Consider the following 16830-nt stretch of genomic DNA (forward strand, 5'->3'; position numbering starts at 1 on the left):
TTATACATCTTTTTCATATGCATGACGAAGGAAAAAAACCCTTTCGCAACCACCTCAACACATCCCCCCCGGGGCGAACAGAGGTCCGGACAGAGGCGAGCAACACACACCCATATTACACACACACACCTACATACCACACGGTGACACAGCTTTCGTTCACAAACATTCCACACACGCACACCTGTTCATCCGCCACGAACCAAGGCTGCCAGGGCGTCTTCACGGGGAAACCCAGATCCCCTGTCCACGCCTCACTGCCCGTGTGGGGCACAGCCATGTCGTGATCCCCGCTGTAGATCAGGGCGCGAAGGCCTGGAAAATCGCCAAGGTGGTTAAAGCGGTTGGGGGTGGTTAAAAAAGGGGTTTGGGGAATGATCACATGCAAGGAAACCAGGAGGGGATGGGGAAGTCGATGACGAGGACATGTTAAAAAATAACGAACAACTGCCAAACTCCCAACGGAAGTCTCGCGTGACTCGTCCCACTTCATTTACCGAACAACCCACTCTATAAACTCTATAAACGTTCGTCCAAGTATTCTAGCATGTCCGTACCATGCATCTTGGTGTTGTTGATGTGAATCGGAATCATGGATCCGTGGTCTCGGAAGTAGGAAATCTTGTCGGAACACAAGGTCCAGTACCCGATGGCCTCCCTGGACTCGGCGTGAATGGCCTCGCGCACCCGCGGATCGTTCAACCATAAATCCGCGGCCCTGAATTCAAATTTTCAAATTCAAATTCAAGCAAATCACAACAAGCAAATCGCACACATGAAAAAAAAGAGAAACAAGGGTACGTGAATAAATGCAGAGATTACGGAATTTAAAAAAGTACAGAGGAATATATGCTATGGACAGATGTAAAAGTCACAAATACGGGCGCGATGCGATAGGTAGCGAAGGGGGTAGGAAAGAGGCGAGATAACCGGAGGCTTCAACCGATAAAAGAAACATCATTCCTACAAAAATTCATAAAGTTTTTTTTATCAAATTGTTACTTAAGGTATATTCGAGCAGTCGCGCAGCAGCTATAGCCCAAGAGCCCTAGTTGTTTTAAACCAGGCAAGAACTCCCTTCCAAAACAAGACCCGCCAGCAGTTCCGATGATGGGGTTGAAGTTTTCCGCGTTTTCTGTGCTTTAATAGGGCGATTTCTTTGTTGATGGGGTGGGGGCCGGGCACTGACGTGTACGGCACTGTACGGTACTGTACGGCAGCCCGGCACACCTGGAGTCCGTACAGATGGGCGTGTGAGACAGAGTGGGTGGTTTCTTCACCTGCTGCTGCCGGGCAGTGCCTGGGTCGCACAGCCTGCACGCAACGTAGGCGGCGGCGGCGGCAGTAGCGTTGCTGATGTGGCGGCGGCGGCGGCGGCGGCGGCGCCGTTGGTGAGGTGATGGCGGGGCCAGTCCACCACACCACCACACCCACCACCATCACCAACACCGCCATAAACAGACAACAACGACAAAACGTTCAACCCATCCAAACCGCCGCCACCAGCGAAACATTCCAAAACAGTTCTCAAAACCATCCGCTTCCTCCTCCTCCTCCTCCTCCTCCTCCCAAATACTCGCAGCTAAAGCTGTTCGGTCCGACCAAGTACGGCCAGCCTTGTCCGTACATCCGTACACCGTACTCCCCTGTACCTCAACTTACACCCCGAAACTCTGACACAACCCGCTGCCCCGCCGTACACCCGCCGCCGTACAAGAAACCCAAGAAGCTTCTGTCCACCCCCTCACGGCCTCACCTGGAGTCCGTACATGGCGGTGTGATGCCCAGTCGTACACCCAGCTTGGCGCTGACGTGGGCCCAGTTCAGTACGGGACCCGGCCGTACAACTCCGCCAGCCAGCGGCCACACACCCAGCAGACCAGCCTCGTCCAAAAGCTGCTCCGAAATTCGAAAACGGCCTCCCACAAAACTGCCAACGCCGTCAGCGCTTAGCTGCCGGTGCCTAGTGTGTTGGGGCCTAGCCGCGGCGGCGGCGGCGGCGGCGGCGCGGTCCTGACGGGCAAGGGCGGCCGCGCGGAGGGCGGCGCCGCGGGCGGCCCGGTCATCGACGACGCCGTCATGGAAGCAGTCCTGCAAAGTGTCGTACACATTCAGCGCCGCCAGGTTGGCCTCCAGCTTGTTCCACAGCTTGTCACAGGTGCTGCCTGAGGTGGGTTGGGCGCGTCACGTACCAGTTGGCAGTTGACAGTTAGCAGTTGGGGCAACGAAACCAAACCCCAAACCGAGCCCCGACATGACCGGAGCGTGAACCCTGTTCTTAACCCCCCGTGCGTGTGTGTATGTGTATGAGGTCCCGTCGCTCCACCCCCAACACCCGGGGAAATGTACCGCACTTGTACGACGCCAAAGAGGGGGAGGTATCTGTGTCTACTAGGGGGTATCTGACCTTGGCCCTCTGGCGGATAAACTATATTTCTTTATTTTCATAAATCGCAAGAGTGTTTAGCTAAACAGTGGCTGCAACAACGAGGTCATGTTCCGAGCTGGCTTTTCCATCGAAGCTTTCTGAAAACTCTAAAACCTCTAAAACTCTAAAACCTAACCAGGTCATGTTTCGGTCTGTTTTTGTTCCATCCTAACGCTTCCGCACCGCCCTCCCTTATTCCACGTCCGTACATACATACATACATACATACATACATACATACATACATACATACACAAACCCTTGTTCGTACCGTGTGTACGGTTCCAGTACTCGCCCCCGCCGCACTCGGACTCGAGCTCGCGGAAACCCCGCCAAGGAAGGAGCGACTTGCCCGCGGCAAACAGCGGGTGGGCGTTACCGTCGTAACGCTCATCCGTACAGCCGTTACCAACCAAGTAGCCCTGGGCCACATCACAAACGAATAAAAAATAAAAAAAGTTAGCATAAATTATTTAATATCGGAATTTTCTTAAGACAGGTAGGAGTCCCCTCATTATGTTTTGATCTCTTCTTCAGCGAGAGCTGGTTGCATAAGTTAGGGTTGTGTTTTATATTCGTTGTTCGTTGGTAGTTGTGGTTTTTTCGTTAATGACCGTCCATCACCCCCACTCACCACAATATTTATGTTCGGTTCCTCTCCCGCCTCATTGCCCAACAGTACTTGACGGACCAGATTAGGCACGTAGATACCCGCATAGCTCTCACCTTAGAGGGGGGCGGGGGAAGGGGGGGCACGGGATGTGGAAATAACTACGAGGCAAAAATAAAAAAATTATGTATTATATATTTATATAAGACATATTTATATTTATATCAGGATAAATATATTTATTGTAACATTATATTATAATATTATATGTAACATTAACAGTATATATGGCAAAAACTTTTATAAAGCAAAACATATATTCACAGGAGTCAAAAAACACGAGTCAAAAAGCAAAACGAGCCAAGCGGGGGACCCCAAAAGGCTCCAGAGGAGGGGGAGGGAGGGGAAAAGACGAACCACGAGCGAGTGAAGCTGATGCCAGTGGGAGGGAAGGGGAAAGACGAACCACACGCGATTTAAGCTGCTGCCAGAGCAAGATAGTAGGGATGGGAGGGAAGGGGAGGGATAGGAAGGGAAGAGGTCATTTCAATTCAGGAATACTGGAGGAGGGGGGAAGTGTGCGGGCCGGCCGGGGCGGGCGGGGAAATATGGAGGGATGGGGTGTGTATGTGGGAGCAGCACATAAAACACAATATATATACATTTATACATAATATATGTGTATACGTGTATATATGTATATATATACATAATACATTACTTTATACATGTATATATGTATGTATATATATGTACATATATATACATATATATAAAGTACATGTATTATGTATACATTATATCAAGCACGGGAATGGAAAGAGGACGAGGCTGCAGTTGTAGCAAGAGGGGGAGGGGAGGTGGGAGATCTAGATTCCAACAACCCCACAGCAAAACCCAACGTACCGCTGACATAGAAGTCGTTGTCCAGATACTGCGGGAACCTCCGAAACCAACCACGCAAAAAGCGGTCCGCGTCAGCTGCCGTACGGACGTCGTCAACCACATAGTCCGCCGCATTCTCACTGTACGACAGGCCCACACCTACCCAGCGCAGGGGCAAGGGGAGGGGAGAGCAGGGTTTACGGAAACGAGACATTCACAAAAAACACGGAGTGTACACAGACAGACAGACAGACAGACAGACAAACAGACAGATAGACAGATAGAAAGATAGACACACACGCGCACGCGCACACACACACCTGCGGGTGAGTCCAGGAAGATCATATTGGCCACCTGTACGGCGGTGAGGGGAATACGAAACACACCGAGGAGTGATGCGGATATCAGAGATAGACTACTGTACTCCGGGGGGGAAAAGAAGAGGAGGGGAAGAGGAGGGGAAGAGGAGGGGAAAAAAAGAGGGGAAGAAGAAGGGAAGAAGAAGGGAAGATATTGAAATGAGAGGGAGCGGCATGCTCGCATGACCCAGCTCCTTCGGACCCAGCTAAACATTCTTCTCCTTCCCCTCCCAAAAACACACCCTTCTTCTCCCCCTCCCTCCTCCCCCCTCCCCCCCCCCTAGCAAACACACCTTGTTCCAGGCGAAGGGGTTACTCCGGAGCTCCACATGCAGCCCCCCCGCAACACCCCCCGCGTCATCGGAAGTGGCAGTAGCGGTTGTGGAGGGCCCGGGTACGGCGAGGTTGAAGGTGAAGGGGCCGTGTTCGTACACGAAGCCGTCAAAGGAGCTGCAGCCGGGGCCGCCATTCAGCCAGAGGACCTTCAGGCGTCAAGTCCGTCGTGGGCAGTAGCAGCAGTAGCAGTCAGCCACAGCAGCAGTAGCAGCAGGAAGAAGGGCCGTAAATCATCAACATGAGGTCGTTTGCTGACTGATGAACTCGATTATCCCATACACACATACAGCCCCGCTTTATTAGTATTAATATTATAACTATAATAATATTATGATTAATCCTAATTATTACTATTATTATTATTACTATTATTATTATTATATTATTATTATTATTATTATGCCATTACTAATATTATTCATTAGCTCCCCAAACGAATGATAATTCAGGAGCTCCTCTCCCTTAACTGCTTAGGACGTGTTCACATGTGGGCGAATCAGGGTTGATTCATGCGAATTGGACTCTGAATTGGACCTGATTGGACCCGAATCGGAATTGGGGTCCGGGGGGGCCTCTTCGGGTATGATTCGACGTGATTCACAGTTTTCTTTCTCAAAACAAAGTTGTTTAACAAACCGTTTCTCATAATTACCATTACAATACTATAGGAACATTTTCCAATTGTTAATTCACGCAAAGCGCACCGAGCATTTTTCACGAACTCCTGCAGCTATGTATGTACAAGCCTGGTGATAATTTTCGCCATAGAAACGATACTTATACTGTTCTGTTCCTAGATAATGCTGGCTTGCCTTGGGTGATGGGGCGTAGCCGCGGAGCTTCAGCTGGGCGCGGTGGCACCTCGCGCGGTGCAGCGAATCGTATGTGAACACAATTCAGAAAGCCGCCCCGAATCGGACTCCCAATCAGACTCTCAATTGGACTACATGTGAACACACCCTTATTGCGATATCAATCAACCATATTCATACAACATTAAACACCCACATCTCATCTAATCTTCCAATTTATTTGAATCATTTCAGATGCACCTTCCATCCCTCTCTTCCATCCCTTCCGTCCCATTCAGTCAATCGGTCCATCTGTCTGTCAGTCTGTCAGTCGCTCTCCCCTTCCCCCCCCAACGGAGTGTAACCCCGGGGCATCTGCTTCAATCGTCAGTGGTTCATCTTCTTCATCCTCGAAGAAGGGCTGCTTACCACCGGGTCGTTGGCGGGGTCGCGCTCGCTCTCAACGAAGTAATAAAAGAGGCGGCGACCTCGTTGCTCGTCCACCTGAACATAACCAGCTGGGAGAGGGGTTGTGTGGGGAGGAGAGGGGAGGGGAGGGGGGAAAGACGAACCAAGAACGAGTGAAGCTGCTGCCAAGGAAAGCGAAGCAGAACTGACCAGTGGCGGAGTTGTGGGGAGGGGGGAGGGTAGAATGTTTAAATTAACATAATACGGGGGGAGGAGAGGGGTTAAGAGTGGCAGATGGTGGGTTTTGCGTCGGGGGAGATTGGAGGCGGGAATTAGGGTTTGGGCAGAGGAAGGGGAGAGGAGTTTTTTTTGAAAGGGTGGATTTGGGCAGCAGCAGGGAATATGTTTTGGGGGGAAACGTCCGGGGGGAAGGGGGATGTAAAAGTATTTGAGTGAGGTGGGTTTGAGATAGAGGGGGAATTGGATGAAAGGGCGTGAGGCCGGGTGAGGAGTGGGAAGTCCGGGGGAATGTGCACGGGCGACAAGACAAGAAAAGAGGCGCAACATATGTTGTTGGCGCGTCCGCGGAAGGAACCTGGGACAGAGCCCGGATTTGCCTGCACAGGAATTCCGGATGTTTATTTTACTATAATATCTGAACAGGGCAGTCCGTCGTGGCAGCCACGCGCATGTTGAGATCATAGAGGAGGGCAATTGGAGAGCGGCAATTTGAAGAGGTTGCTAGAAAAGAACGAAGGTAGCTGTGCTGGTCTGTCTGGAGGAAAGCGTGCCACGAGGCCAACGGTAGTTGCAGGCCGTCGGCCCTTGTCGTGCAGATCAACGCGCATTGTAAGACCTTTGTGAGGAAAGCGGGTTATAATGTATTTGGTTGCGAAAATGCGTGGCCAGCCGGCTGGTTAAGGGCCACAGAAAACAGAATACTGCGCGCGCAGCGGAGCTCACCAAAATGGTTTGATGGGAGAGCGTTCTGAAATCCAGGCAAAGACAGGATTTTGTCTGCTGCGGCGTCTGGGGTCAAGTTGCTGCGTTTTGGTGTCTCGGCCTTCTCAACTGCGCGCGTAACGAACCTCGCTGCTCGGGTCCCGGAAATGAGGAGAAAGAAGGCCAGCATGGACTTTAAGAGCGGACTGGCCATTCTTCCTGTGGATGAGTAGGCCTGGGAATCTATTAGCTGGCACAAATTGCAAATTTTACTTACATCCACCTTCCTTAACTGTCGGGCATCGGAGCGGAAAACCCCCTCCGACGGACTTGTCACATACACAGAACAGCAAGCTGACAAATAGTGAGGAAGCATACATATTGTTGAGCTTACAAAGGTCACAGTAAGGTTGCGGTATGGAGTGAAAGCTTCCACGCTTCTTTGGTATGTAGAACTCTTTTCGTCTCGACGTAATGGAGACTCGGTGTCTGGAAACTAGCTTAATTTTGAAGGAGAAGGAAGATTTTTTATAATTGGTGCACCGCGCGAAGATTGTCTGAACCCTCATGCTAGGAGAGCCGTTTCTGAACGACGCTGTTAGCAGCGGCCGCCGGCGCTTTCGTCACCGGAAGTGTGCAAGTGATACGTTTGCATTCGCGGCAAGCGCGTTGCTTGATGACCTTCCCTCGTCGATGCCGCAACCCCTTGCGGTTGGCCCCTTGGCTGGCCAAAATGCCAATCAGCCAACCACAATCGGCGAAACACCAAACCCTCCTGGTGGCAACAACCTAGGTCCGGAACTTGGCCCGGCAGACCTCCTGGAAATGTTGAGGGATTTGGACGAAGGTGGCCTAGACATTGACGCGGGTTTGCTGGAGGACCTTGATGTGGAAGGCGAGACGGACGAGGGACATGGTGTTATGCTACCCGCCACAAATGAGGCGGTGGGATGTCAAGGAGGCATTACCGCTCCCGTCGCTGGCGCCTACACGCGCGATGCTCTGGGCCCCACCCTCAACCTCGGCCTGCTAACATCCCCAGCCCCGGCAGCACCCCCCCATCCGACAATACCACCACCAACATCGTTGCGACCTGCAGTTACAACTGCACCATTGCTGCAACAGCAGCAGCAGCAGCAACAGCAGACGTCGACTGCATCGAGCATGCTGCCGCATGGACCTAACGGCAGCGGCGGCGGCGGCAGCGGCGGCGGGAGGGAACAGCGGGGGCTCAACACCAACAGCTTCTCAACAGGGACGGCGGCAGTAGCGCCGCCGCCGCCGCCGCCGCCGCCGCCGGGTGCTGCAGCTGCTGCTTCGGTCCCGGGCCCTCGCCACGTCCGCAGCCCCAGCGACCCCCTGATGGTAAGGATCTGAGCTCAATCCCCCCTCCCCCAACCCCCCCTCCCCCTCCCCGTCCCCTTCCCTCCCTTGATATCCACGCACGCCCCAAACCACAACCTAGAGAGGGGGTGTCTCTGCCAGACTACTTGTTGGAAATGACCAACACTCATATACCAGTGAATGGTAGCCACACTAATAGGACCCAACGGGGGTCCGGCGCTTTGTCTTTGCCAGGCTACTCTCTCTTTTCTCTCATCATCATCATCATCATCATCATCATCATCATCCTCACCACTACCACAGGAACCACCAACACTCGGCCCACCCGCCGTCACACGCGTACACCCCCAACCCCCCCACACAAACATACACACACATACACACTCCGCTCCGCCGTCCCCTCCCCCAACCCCCCCTCCCTCTCCCCCCGGGTGTCGGCAGATGCAAAAACAACCGTTTGCCCTCATTCCTGCATCACATCAATATTGAATTTCTCCTTTCCGCCCACCCCGCCCCGGCCCGGCCCGGCCCGGCCCGGCCGCCTGCAAAACACAGATGTGCCTGCCCAGTGCCGTACAGTCCTCCGCGGAGAAGCCCTTTATCGAATTCGCGGGACAGACGCGTACCAATGCACTCGACCCGGCTTTGCTGGATCCAAAACGTGCCAAACGCATCATCGCCAATCGTCAGTCGGCGCATCGGTCGCGAATGCGGAAGCTGGAGGCTATCCGGGAACTGGAGCTGCAAGTCGCGGCGGAGAACGCCGCGGCGGAGGTGGTACGGCAGCAGGTAGCGGCGGCGGCGGCGGCACGGCGGGAGCTGCTGGCGGCGGCGCTGAGAGCGCATCGCATGGCTGCAGATGTGAGGGGAAAGCTGGCGGCGGCGGCGGCGGAGCAGGCCGCGCTGCTTTTGAATCTGCAGGGGTTAGGCGTGACCGCCGCCACCGCCGCCGCCGCCGCCGCCATCACCATGGTGGCCACCGGCCCTGGGCCGGATGGCGGTGGCGGCGACGATGACGTCAGTGGCGGGCCTGTTTCTGTGGGGGCACCAGCGGCAGGAGTTAAAGGTCGAATGGCGGCGGCGGCGGCGGCCGCGGCGTTGCCGCCGCCGGCGATTACGGCGCGCGCCTGTGGTCAGGGTTCAGCTGCCACCGCCACCGCCGTGACAGCACCCCGCAGCCGCGGCAGCGGTGGCGGTAGTACGACATTGCAGTACGTAACAGCGCCCCCAGCCGTATCGCCTCCGGGGCTGCTCTCTGCTGACGCTGCGTTAGGTTTAGATTCGGAGCCAACTTTGTCGGTGGCGAGTGGAGAACCGGGTTGGCGACAGCCGCTGCCGCCGCCGCTGGCGTCACCACTGCTGCTGTTTGGCGAGCCGCCGAAGTTGCTGGACGCGCCGCCGCCGGTGCTGGAGACGCCGTTGGGACATTCCGCTAGTATGGTATCAATGGTCGAGGCTACTACTGCCGCCGCCGCCGCCGCCGTTACCGCCGCCGCTGGGGCCCCACCCTCCCCGGACGTGTTCTTCCAGAGGCTGCAACACTCCACCATTAGGACCCCCTTCCCGTCGCATTCAGGAGCAGGAGCGGAAGGGCCTGCGGTTGCCGCCGCCGCCGCCGCCGCCGCCCGCATAGGCCCCGCTGCCGCCGCCGCCGCCACCGCCATAGGGTCAATGCCGCCCTCCTGCTCTCTGCTTCTCGCACCGTCGTCTTTTTCCTTTTTGAACTCTTCCCCCCATTATTCCCCCCCGCCTCCGCCTCCTCTTTCCCAGCACCATCATCATGGGCGGCAGCAGCAGCAGGCGCTACTGCCCGGGGCTTCTCCCGCCCTGGCTCAGCTCCCACATCAGCGGCGGCCATCCCACCACCGCCGGCATATGTCGGCGGGATGTGCGGGGGAGGCAGCGGGTACGGCGGGGCTGGCGGCGTACTACTACTCCCCGTCCGCTGGGTACGGCGGTGGCGGCGGCGCCAGCTGCCGCGGTTTTGAGGGCAGTACGGGGCAGTCGGTGCCGCCGGTGCTACTGCTGCCGGCCAGCAGCAGTAGGACGGAGGCGGCGGCGGCGGCTGCTACAGCCCCCTTGGGTGATGATACGGTCATGGCTGCTGCCATTCGGGAGGCGGCGGAAGCGACGGATCAACCTCCGGCGGAAGGACGACCGGTCTGTTTGGTGAACACCACTTACAGCGACGGCAGCGGTGACGGCGGCAGCGGCGGCGGTGACGGCGGTGACGGTGACGGGGGCGGCGTTGACGGCGGGGGCGGTGACGGCGGCAGGGGGATGGACTTAACGGCTGAAAACCCTTGGTCACCGATGGCTTTGGGCGGGGAGATGCTGGTGGTGGGGTTCGAAGGGGGGAGCGAGGAGGAGCTGCATGAGATGACGACGACGACGACTGTGATGATGGTGGCGACGGAGGATGCGACGGAGGAATTTACGGCAAAGGACGAGCCGGCGGTGGGGATGGGAGTGGGGACGGGGACGGGGATGGGGGTGGCTGATTTGGGTTTGGGCTTAAGCTGCAGCGGAGGCGGCGATGGAGGGGGCGGCGGTTTGGATGTCCGGATGGCGCACGGCGCGTGACGTGGCGACACGACACACCAAACCATGTGCGCACATACATACATACATGCATACATACTAATTGGGGGGGGAAAAGGGATTTCGGACAAGGGGGGTAATGAATGATGTTTTCGGAAATGAGAGAACCGACAGTAATAGTAGTACAATCTAAACGAGATGGTAAATTGGATAATTGTAATAATATGGGCTTCTGTTTTTTTCCAGGATGCCGTACATCACGGCAAAAACGAGTTGTACGGCTCAGGTATTGAAATTGGGACGGGGGATTTTAAGGTTACGTGAGAGTTGAGAGAAGACTAAATTGTTGTACGGAACTGGAAATGGCGCGCGAATATGACTGGCGTGTGGGCGTGTGTGTTTTAGTGCGTGTGCGCGCTTAGTTGGGTTCGGTGTTGCAGCGAACGGGCGTTGTGGTGTGTCACACCACATGTGTATGTACGGGAAAGACCTGGGGTGTTGCCAGGTTGTTACTCCGCTTCCTTGGTAGGGTTGTGGGTAGTGTGCTTTCAGGGGGGAGGGGGGGGGGAGGAGAGGGGTGGGGAGGGGGGAATCACCATCACCCCAATTCAAGGGGGGGAGCAACACGTGGTAATGGGCCGCCGGCGTCCGGGGGAGTGAGAGGGGGAGGCATGTCGAGCGTGTAGGGGAGGGCAGGGGGGGGGGGGAAGCAGCCCGGGGGGGAGAGGGTTTACACTAGGTAGGGGAATACACCGATAAACACATCTACGTTTTTTGGCGGATTTAAATTTTGACGGATCGGATCTCACATTTGGGTTTCGGTTTTTTTGCCGTACATCGGCTTTGTTTTGTGTTTGTTTTCCCGCTGGCTGCCGTACAATGCGGAAAAGGACAACGGTTGGCCGTTGGTCGTTGACGGGCTCCTGTTGCGCTTGCGTTAAAGAGACACATGACTCGAGAAGCCCGGATGGCATGCGGTACGTTTGCAGGTTTCAGGGTTTCTAGTGATGTTGTTGCCTGATTAGAACCTCTTAAGGCCGTAATTGTGCTTGTGGTTTTGCTGCGACATAAATGCATGTGCATGATTTTTGCGTGTTTGCGCACGAACTGTTTGCTGTTATTGTTGGTGGTGGTGGTGGTGGTGGTGGTGGTGGTGGGAGGTAGTGAGCTGCTTTGTTTTTGTTTTGTCTTTGTCCTGTTCTTGTTTTGTTTTGTTTTATCGCCTCGTTGCAATCCATGACGTAATAGTGATGCAGTGTCGTCGCCGCCGCAGGTGCACGTGCTGATGACGTGTGCAGTGTACGGCAGTTGAGGTAGTGCGTGAGGAGGTTGTGATGGGTCCTCAAAGCCAGGCAAAAATCCTATGAAGAAGCAGAGTACATACACACATACATACATACATACATACATATATACATCTTGTATCTGTGTGTGTGTGTGTGTGAGCGCTGAGTGGATGCGCTGGGTAAGGTCTTTTACCGTCGTGATGTACACAGCTGTGACGGCGTTTTGTAGAGGAGGGGGAGGGGGAGGGGGAGGACGAAGCGGCGGCGGCGGCGGCTTGATTGTTAGCGATTTGTTCAATGAGGTGAGTGTTGGGGATAATGTTAGACCCGGGGGGGGGCTTCGTGTGTGTATGTGTGTCTGTGCCTTTTTGGCTTTAAGAGCTTTACCAAGAAGATTATTCCAAAAGAAGGTTGAAACGAGAGGGGGTGGGGGGTTAGAGATGTCATAATGCTGTCTGCCGCTGTTTGGTCGGCTCGGGCATCGGAGGGGATCGATCGGATGCCGCATACATCTAAAATAACTTTTGCAAAAGATGTTCCTGGGTGCAGTTGTTGTTGTTAATGTTGTTTTGGTTGTCGCCGTCGTCAGCACCAACAAGAGTGAGTAATGTGGTAATAACTTGTAATTTTCATGATGGACACGCAGACAGACAGACAGACAGACAGACAGACACACAAACACACCGGCGAACTATCATGTAAGGAACAGAGGGAGATTACTGATTCACCTTGGGAGCTAAACCCGACCTAAACACCGCCAGTCTCGCACGTCCTCCATCTTCGCCTCCGCAGTCCCACACTCTTAAGTCGACGCCCGAGAGAATCGTCGTGTGTACTTAAATTAAACGCTCTACGGCTGCTTTTTTTGGCTCAAAAGGTGGACAGCAGCGAACCCTAAAACTCACACGGACACATACACACACGTGCAGGCGTGGCTAGGCTCACTCATGGCCCCTACCCATCAGTCTATCCTTTTCATTAGCTTCATTTGCTCGCGGTTCGTCCTCCCCCTCCCCCTCCCCCCTGTTTCCCCCTTCCCAACCCCCAAACACACACAAAGATACCACATTCCCACATACCCTCCCCACCCAACCCCTCTTTCACGCACACACACACACACACATACACACATACACACACACACACACATACACACACACACACGAAGCCGGGCCCACGACATCAGCGGAAGGTTATCAACTTCTACCAAAAAATGTATTATAAATCTGCGTTTCCCCTCGCACCACATAAAGCTTCTGAACCTCTCTCACACAAAACACACACACACACACGGATTTAATCGTATGGGGTATGTGTGTATATGTATGTGTATATCTGTGTGTATGTGTGTGTCATGGAAAGGTGAGCCGCGTGTATGCGTGCGTGTTTTGCGTATGTATGTCTTACGTCACCAGCCCGGCGGCCGGCCCCGCACCGCCCCCTCCGGCCCCAAGCAACTCGATCATCGACATCACACGACGTCGCATCCGGGAGCGCAACATGGCCTTCGGGAAGCGAGTGTGTGTGTATGTGTATGGGAGGGGAGAGAGGGGGGAGGGGAGATGAGGGGGGGGATGCTGTAGGTTCGGGTTCAAGGCTGTACATGGTGTTTTTCTTATAAATATGGAGTCTGCCCGGAGGAGTGTACCCCTCCCCCACATACGACCCTAAGCCCCCCTCCCCCTTCCCTTCACCATTACTCTCTCACCCCTTGGCTTCTCCCCCCTCCCCTCCCCTCCCACCCCCCTCTCCATACCCAACCATTTCCCCCCCTTGGCTTCCCCCCCTCCCCCCTCCCCATCCCTCTCACCCCCGCACCCCTCTCCCACCTTGGTCGCCTTGACGTGCGACGACACGAAGTGGGGCAACGTGGCCAGGATCCAAACCACCGCCTCCATCTGGGGACCAGACACGTGGCGCCGCGTCAGCGTGAGGGTTAGGTAGCCGCCGTTGCAACCGCCGCCGCCGGGGCCCCCGACCCCCATGCCAGACAGATCCAAACCTGTGTGCGAAAAAACGTTTGCATATGTGTGATTGTTTGTGTGGGTATCTGTGCATGTGTACGTGCATGTGCATGTGTGCGCGTGTATGTGTATGTGTCGGTAGGAACCGGGGGGAAAGAGAGGAGGCCGGAGAAGGAAATACACACGCATGGCCGAGGCGCGGCTCCGGGAACGGCGGGAATGCGATTGCCCGAAAGTAAAATCCCACACGCATACACACACTCGCACCCCCCTCACCCCCCCCTCGCTCACCTGCCAGCTCCCCCGGGGGCTCCTTCAGCTGATAGCTGCAGGTGGGGGCTCGCCCCAGGGAGGGGCCTCGACGAGCCTCCACAAACTCCTGAAAAGTGCATTATGTACGTATGTATGTATGACTTAAATTACACTGTATGTATGTATGTATGTATGTATGTTGTTACAGGGTGGTTAACTTCGCCAGCGGCCCCTTTCCCGGGCAGTCCCTGCTCTCCCCTGCTAGAGGGGCACCCTAATCCATTCACCCCATCCGACTTCGGAATGTATTCGTTGGGTTCGTATGTATGCATGCATGTATCTATGTATGTATGTATGCATGTATGTATCTATGTATGTATGTATGGGGGGAAAGGTTATTAGAGATGATGGGAGGTGGTGAGGTGTACGGCAGGGGAGTGGGTTAGATAAGGTAGAGGTGCACACTTCGCAGCTTGGGGGGAAAGGGGCGCGTGATGTACGGACGCAGCCAAACACACGAGCTATGCATACATGGTAAGTGGTACGGCTCTTATCACACATAATAGACACACACATACATACATACAGAACTACATACATACATACATGGCTTGGCGTTTCCTGGCTCTATCCGACGAATAAAGATATACAGTCGACTTCGCTGATCTGGTCGATCTCGGTAATCAGTCATTACAATTACTTCTTCTTCTTCTTTGCTCTGCTGCTGCTGTTGCTGCATCTTTGGCCCATTTAATTTTCTCCTCTCTCCCCTCCCCTCCTCTCCTCTCCCCTCCTTATCTCTTCTCGCCTCTCTAGTTCAATGATCACCAAGACAAAAAGACGCCCACATATTTTACACACAGACAGACAGACAGACAGACAGACAGGTACACCTGCAGAAACGCCACCCCTATGGCCGTGTCTTGTCGACCACTGAACCTCAACGGGAAGGTCAAGGCAACACTCTCCGAGGCCGGTTTGATGACGAACACCTGCTTGGGGGGGGGAGTCGTGGGGAGACGGGAAGAGAGGAGCGGACAGACAGACAGACAGACAGACAGATGGACGAACAGGTGGACGAACAGATGGACACAGGCAGTAGAAGGCAGACAGACAGACAGGTGGACAGGCAGATGGATGAACCGGCGTGGGTATGGATATGGATAGACAGACAGACAGACAGACAAGTAGACAGACTGCACGACAACGCCATCATGGCGATACGCCCTGCGGCGGTAATCCCGGGCGTGGCGGAGGAGCCGTCGAATACACAGAATACATTCCCCTCCACCTCCCCCCCTTCCCCCCCCTCTCCCCCACGCACCTGCCCAGGGGTATTGCAGCACACCAAGGGGGGACCCGGCGCCAGTGAACCCGCCTCAAGGGCACGAAACACCTGCCTGCACGGGTGTACGGATGTACGGCGTGTGTATGTATGTGTTTAAATGATCTGGAGTCACGATGAAGGAAATGCCAATGTTGGTACGTATGTATGTATGTATGTACGGAGGCTGTACTACCTGACCTGAGCGGGTGGCCCACCATCAGCAGCCGCAATGACGCCAGGCTCCGAGACCAGCTGTCCTGCTGTGCTGCGCTCAGGCGAGCCAGCAGCGGCAAGTCGATATCCAGAGCCACGTGATAACGGCCACCGGGGGGTGCGGGTTGGGGGTTGGCGGGGGCGGTTTGGGGGGCGTCGTGTTTTTCGTGTGTTTCTTGAGTACTTGGCTCTGACGCGGTGGCAATCCCTCGAAACGCCGCCGCCACTTCCTCCACCACCTGCGGCCCTAACACCTGCGCTCGTTGATGGTGGTGGTGGTGGTGATATGTGTGGGGGGTTGCGGTCGGGGTGGGGGGTTTGCATGATGAGGAGAGGGGGGAGAAGAGGCATGCTGGATGCTGACGACGATAATGATGATGATAAGGAGTTACTCAGGAGTTACACATGATGATGATCCGCCTGCCCCTCTTTACATTTTTCAAATGTGATTTCCCCCTTTCCACTCCTCATCCGGGCCGTACACCCGACCTGCCTGTTGTTGGAAAGGACCTGCTAGCTGCGGCATGGCAAACAGCAGCCGTAAAGAGCCTTCTGGCCCCGAAACCAGCAAATACTCGCATCCACCAAATTCGTACACATGCTCCTCAAAGACCTGGCGAGAGCATGATGTGGGGAGATTTATCGGGACGGGGTGAGGGGTGTGTAAAGTGGGTGAGGGCGTGTGGAGTGAGCTTGGCGTGGAAGGGAATGGGGAGGGGTTGAAGGGAACGGGGATCCCGCGCGACGTGAGGGTGAGGGTGGGGGAGGCTGAAGAGGAAAAGGCTGTAGTTGGAAGGTTGTAGTTTTCGTGGTGCCGTTGGGGTGCCAGAAATCAGGATTATGATGTTAGATTTGTATGAGAGAGGTGGCTTTCGACGCGAATTGTGTCGTTAGGAGAGGGCGCAGCACGCGCAGCACGTGTCCCGTCAAGGTCTCGGCGACGACCAATACGCGCTAAAAGGGTATAGTTTACCTTTGGTTCAATACCAGCTGCCTTCTGCTGGATCAGCTGGATGATTCGGTTTTGGATGATCCGGTTCTGGCAGCTTATCATTGTGCCGCTGCCCTGTGACGCCATGGTTGCTCTGTCTTGGCTACAGAAAGTGATAAAATTATTACTTGGCAGGGTGCGACGTTGAAGTGT

The 16830-nt window shown here is 55.0% G+C and overlaps 3 protein-coding genes across 3 annotated transcripts in view; 1 reads left to right on the forward strand and 2 right to left on the reverse strand.

Annotated features, from left to right (window-relative positions):
- VOLCADRAFT_108101 (uncharacterized protein) overlaps nucleotides 1-6973 on the reverse strand; it is a gene marked incomplete at its 5' end in the record, with an annotated part of 8354 nt that extends 1381 nt beyond the window's left edge. The window contains 12 exons of the mRNA XM_002958325.1: nucleotides 130-315; nucleotides 558-718; nucleotides 1190-1230; nucleotides 1281-1314; nucleotides 1757-2165; nucleotides 2700-2850; nucleotides 3063-3154; nucleotides 3945-4082; nucleotides 4244-4277; nucleotides 4576-4764; nucleotides 5839-5927; nucleotides 6781-6973. Of these exons, the coding sequence (XP_002958371.1) occupies nucleotides 130-315; nucleotides 558-718; nucleotides 1190-1230; nucleotides 1281-1314; nucleotides 1757-2165; nucleotides 2700-2850; nucleotides 3063-3154; nucleotides 3945-4082; nucleotides 4244-4277; nucleotides 4576-4764; nucleotides 5839-5927; nucleotides 6781-6973 (1717 nt within the window). The remainder of the gene's footprint in view (nucleotides 1-129; nucleotides 316-557; nucleotides 719-1189; nucleotides 1231-1280; nucleotides 1315-1756; nucleotides 2166-2699; nucleotides 2851-3062; nucleotides 3155-3944; nucleotides 4083-4243; nucleotides 4278-4575; nucleotides 4765-5838; nucleotides 5928-6780) is intronic.
- A 611-nt stretch (nucleotides 6974-7584) lies between these two features.
- On the forward strand, nucleotides 7585-12770 carry VOLCADRAFT_99634 (uncharacterized protein; the record flags this gene model as incomplete). Its single annotated transcript, XM_002958306.1, has 3 exons — nucleotides 7585-8124; nucleotides 8659-10263; nucleotides 12723-12770. 3 exons carry the CDS (start codon nucleotides 7585-7587, stop codon nucleotides 12768-12770), a joined length of 2193 nt encoding a protein of 730 aa, XP_002958352.1.
- Nucleotides 12771-13333: 563 nt separating this feature from the next.
- On the reverse strand, nucleotides 13334-16764 carry arpC2 (actin-related protein ArpC2; the record flags this gene model as incomplete). Its single annotated transcript, XM_002958326.1, has 7 exons — nucleotides 13334-13435; nucleotides 13760-13932; nucleotides 14186-14273; nucleotides 15040-15138; nucleotides 15471-15546; nucleotides 15672-15940; nucleotides 16660-16764. The coding sequence occupies 7 exons, from the start codon at nucleotides 16762-16764 to the stop codon at nucleotides 13334-13336; spliced, it is 912 nt and encodes a 303-aa protein (XP_002958372.1).
- Between the last annotated feature and the right edge of the window lie 66 nt (nucleotides 16765-16830).

The sequence above is a fragment of the Volvox carteri genome (genome assembly GCF_000143455.1).
Source record: "Volvox carteri f. nagariensis unplaced genomic scaffold VOLCAscaffold_91, whole genome shotgun sequence".
NCBI classification, from domain to species: Eukaryota; Viridiplantae; Chlorophyta; class Chlorophyceae; order Chlamydomonadales; family Volvocaceae; genus Volvox; species Volvox carteri.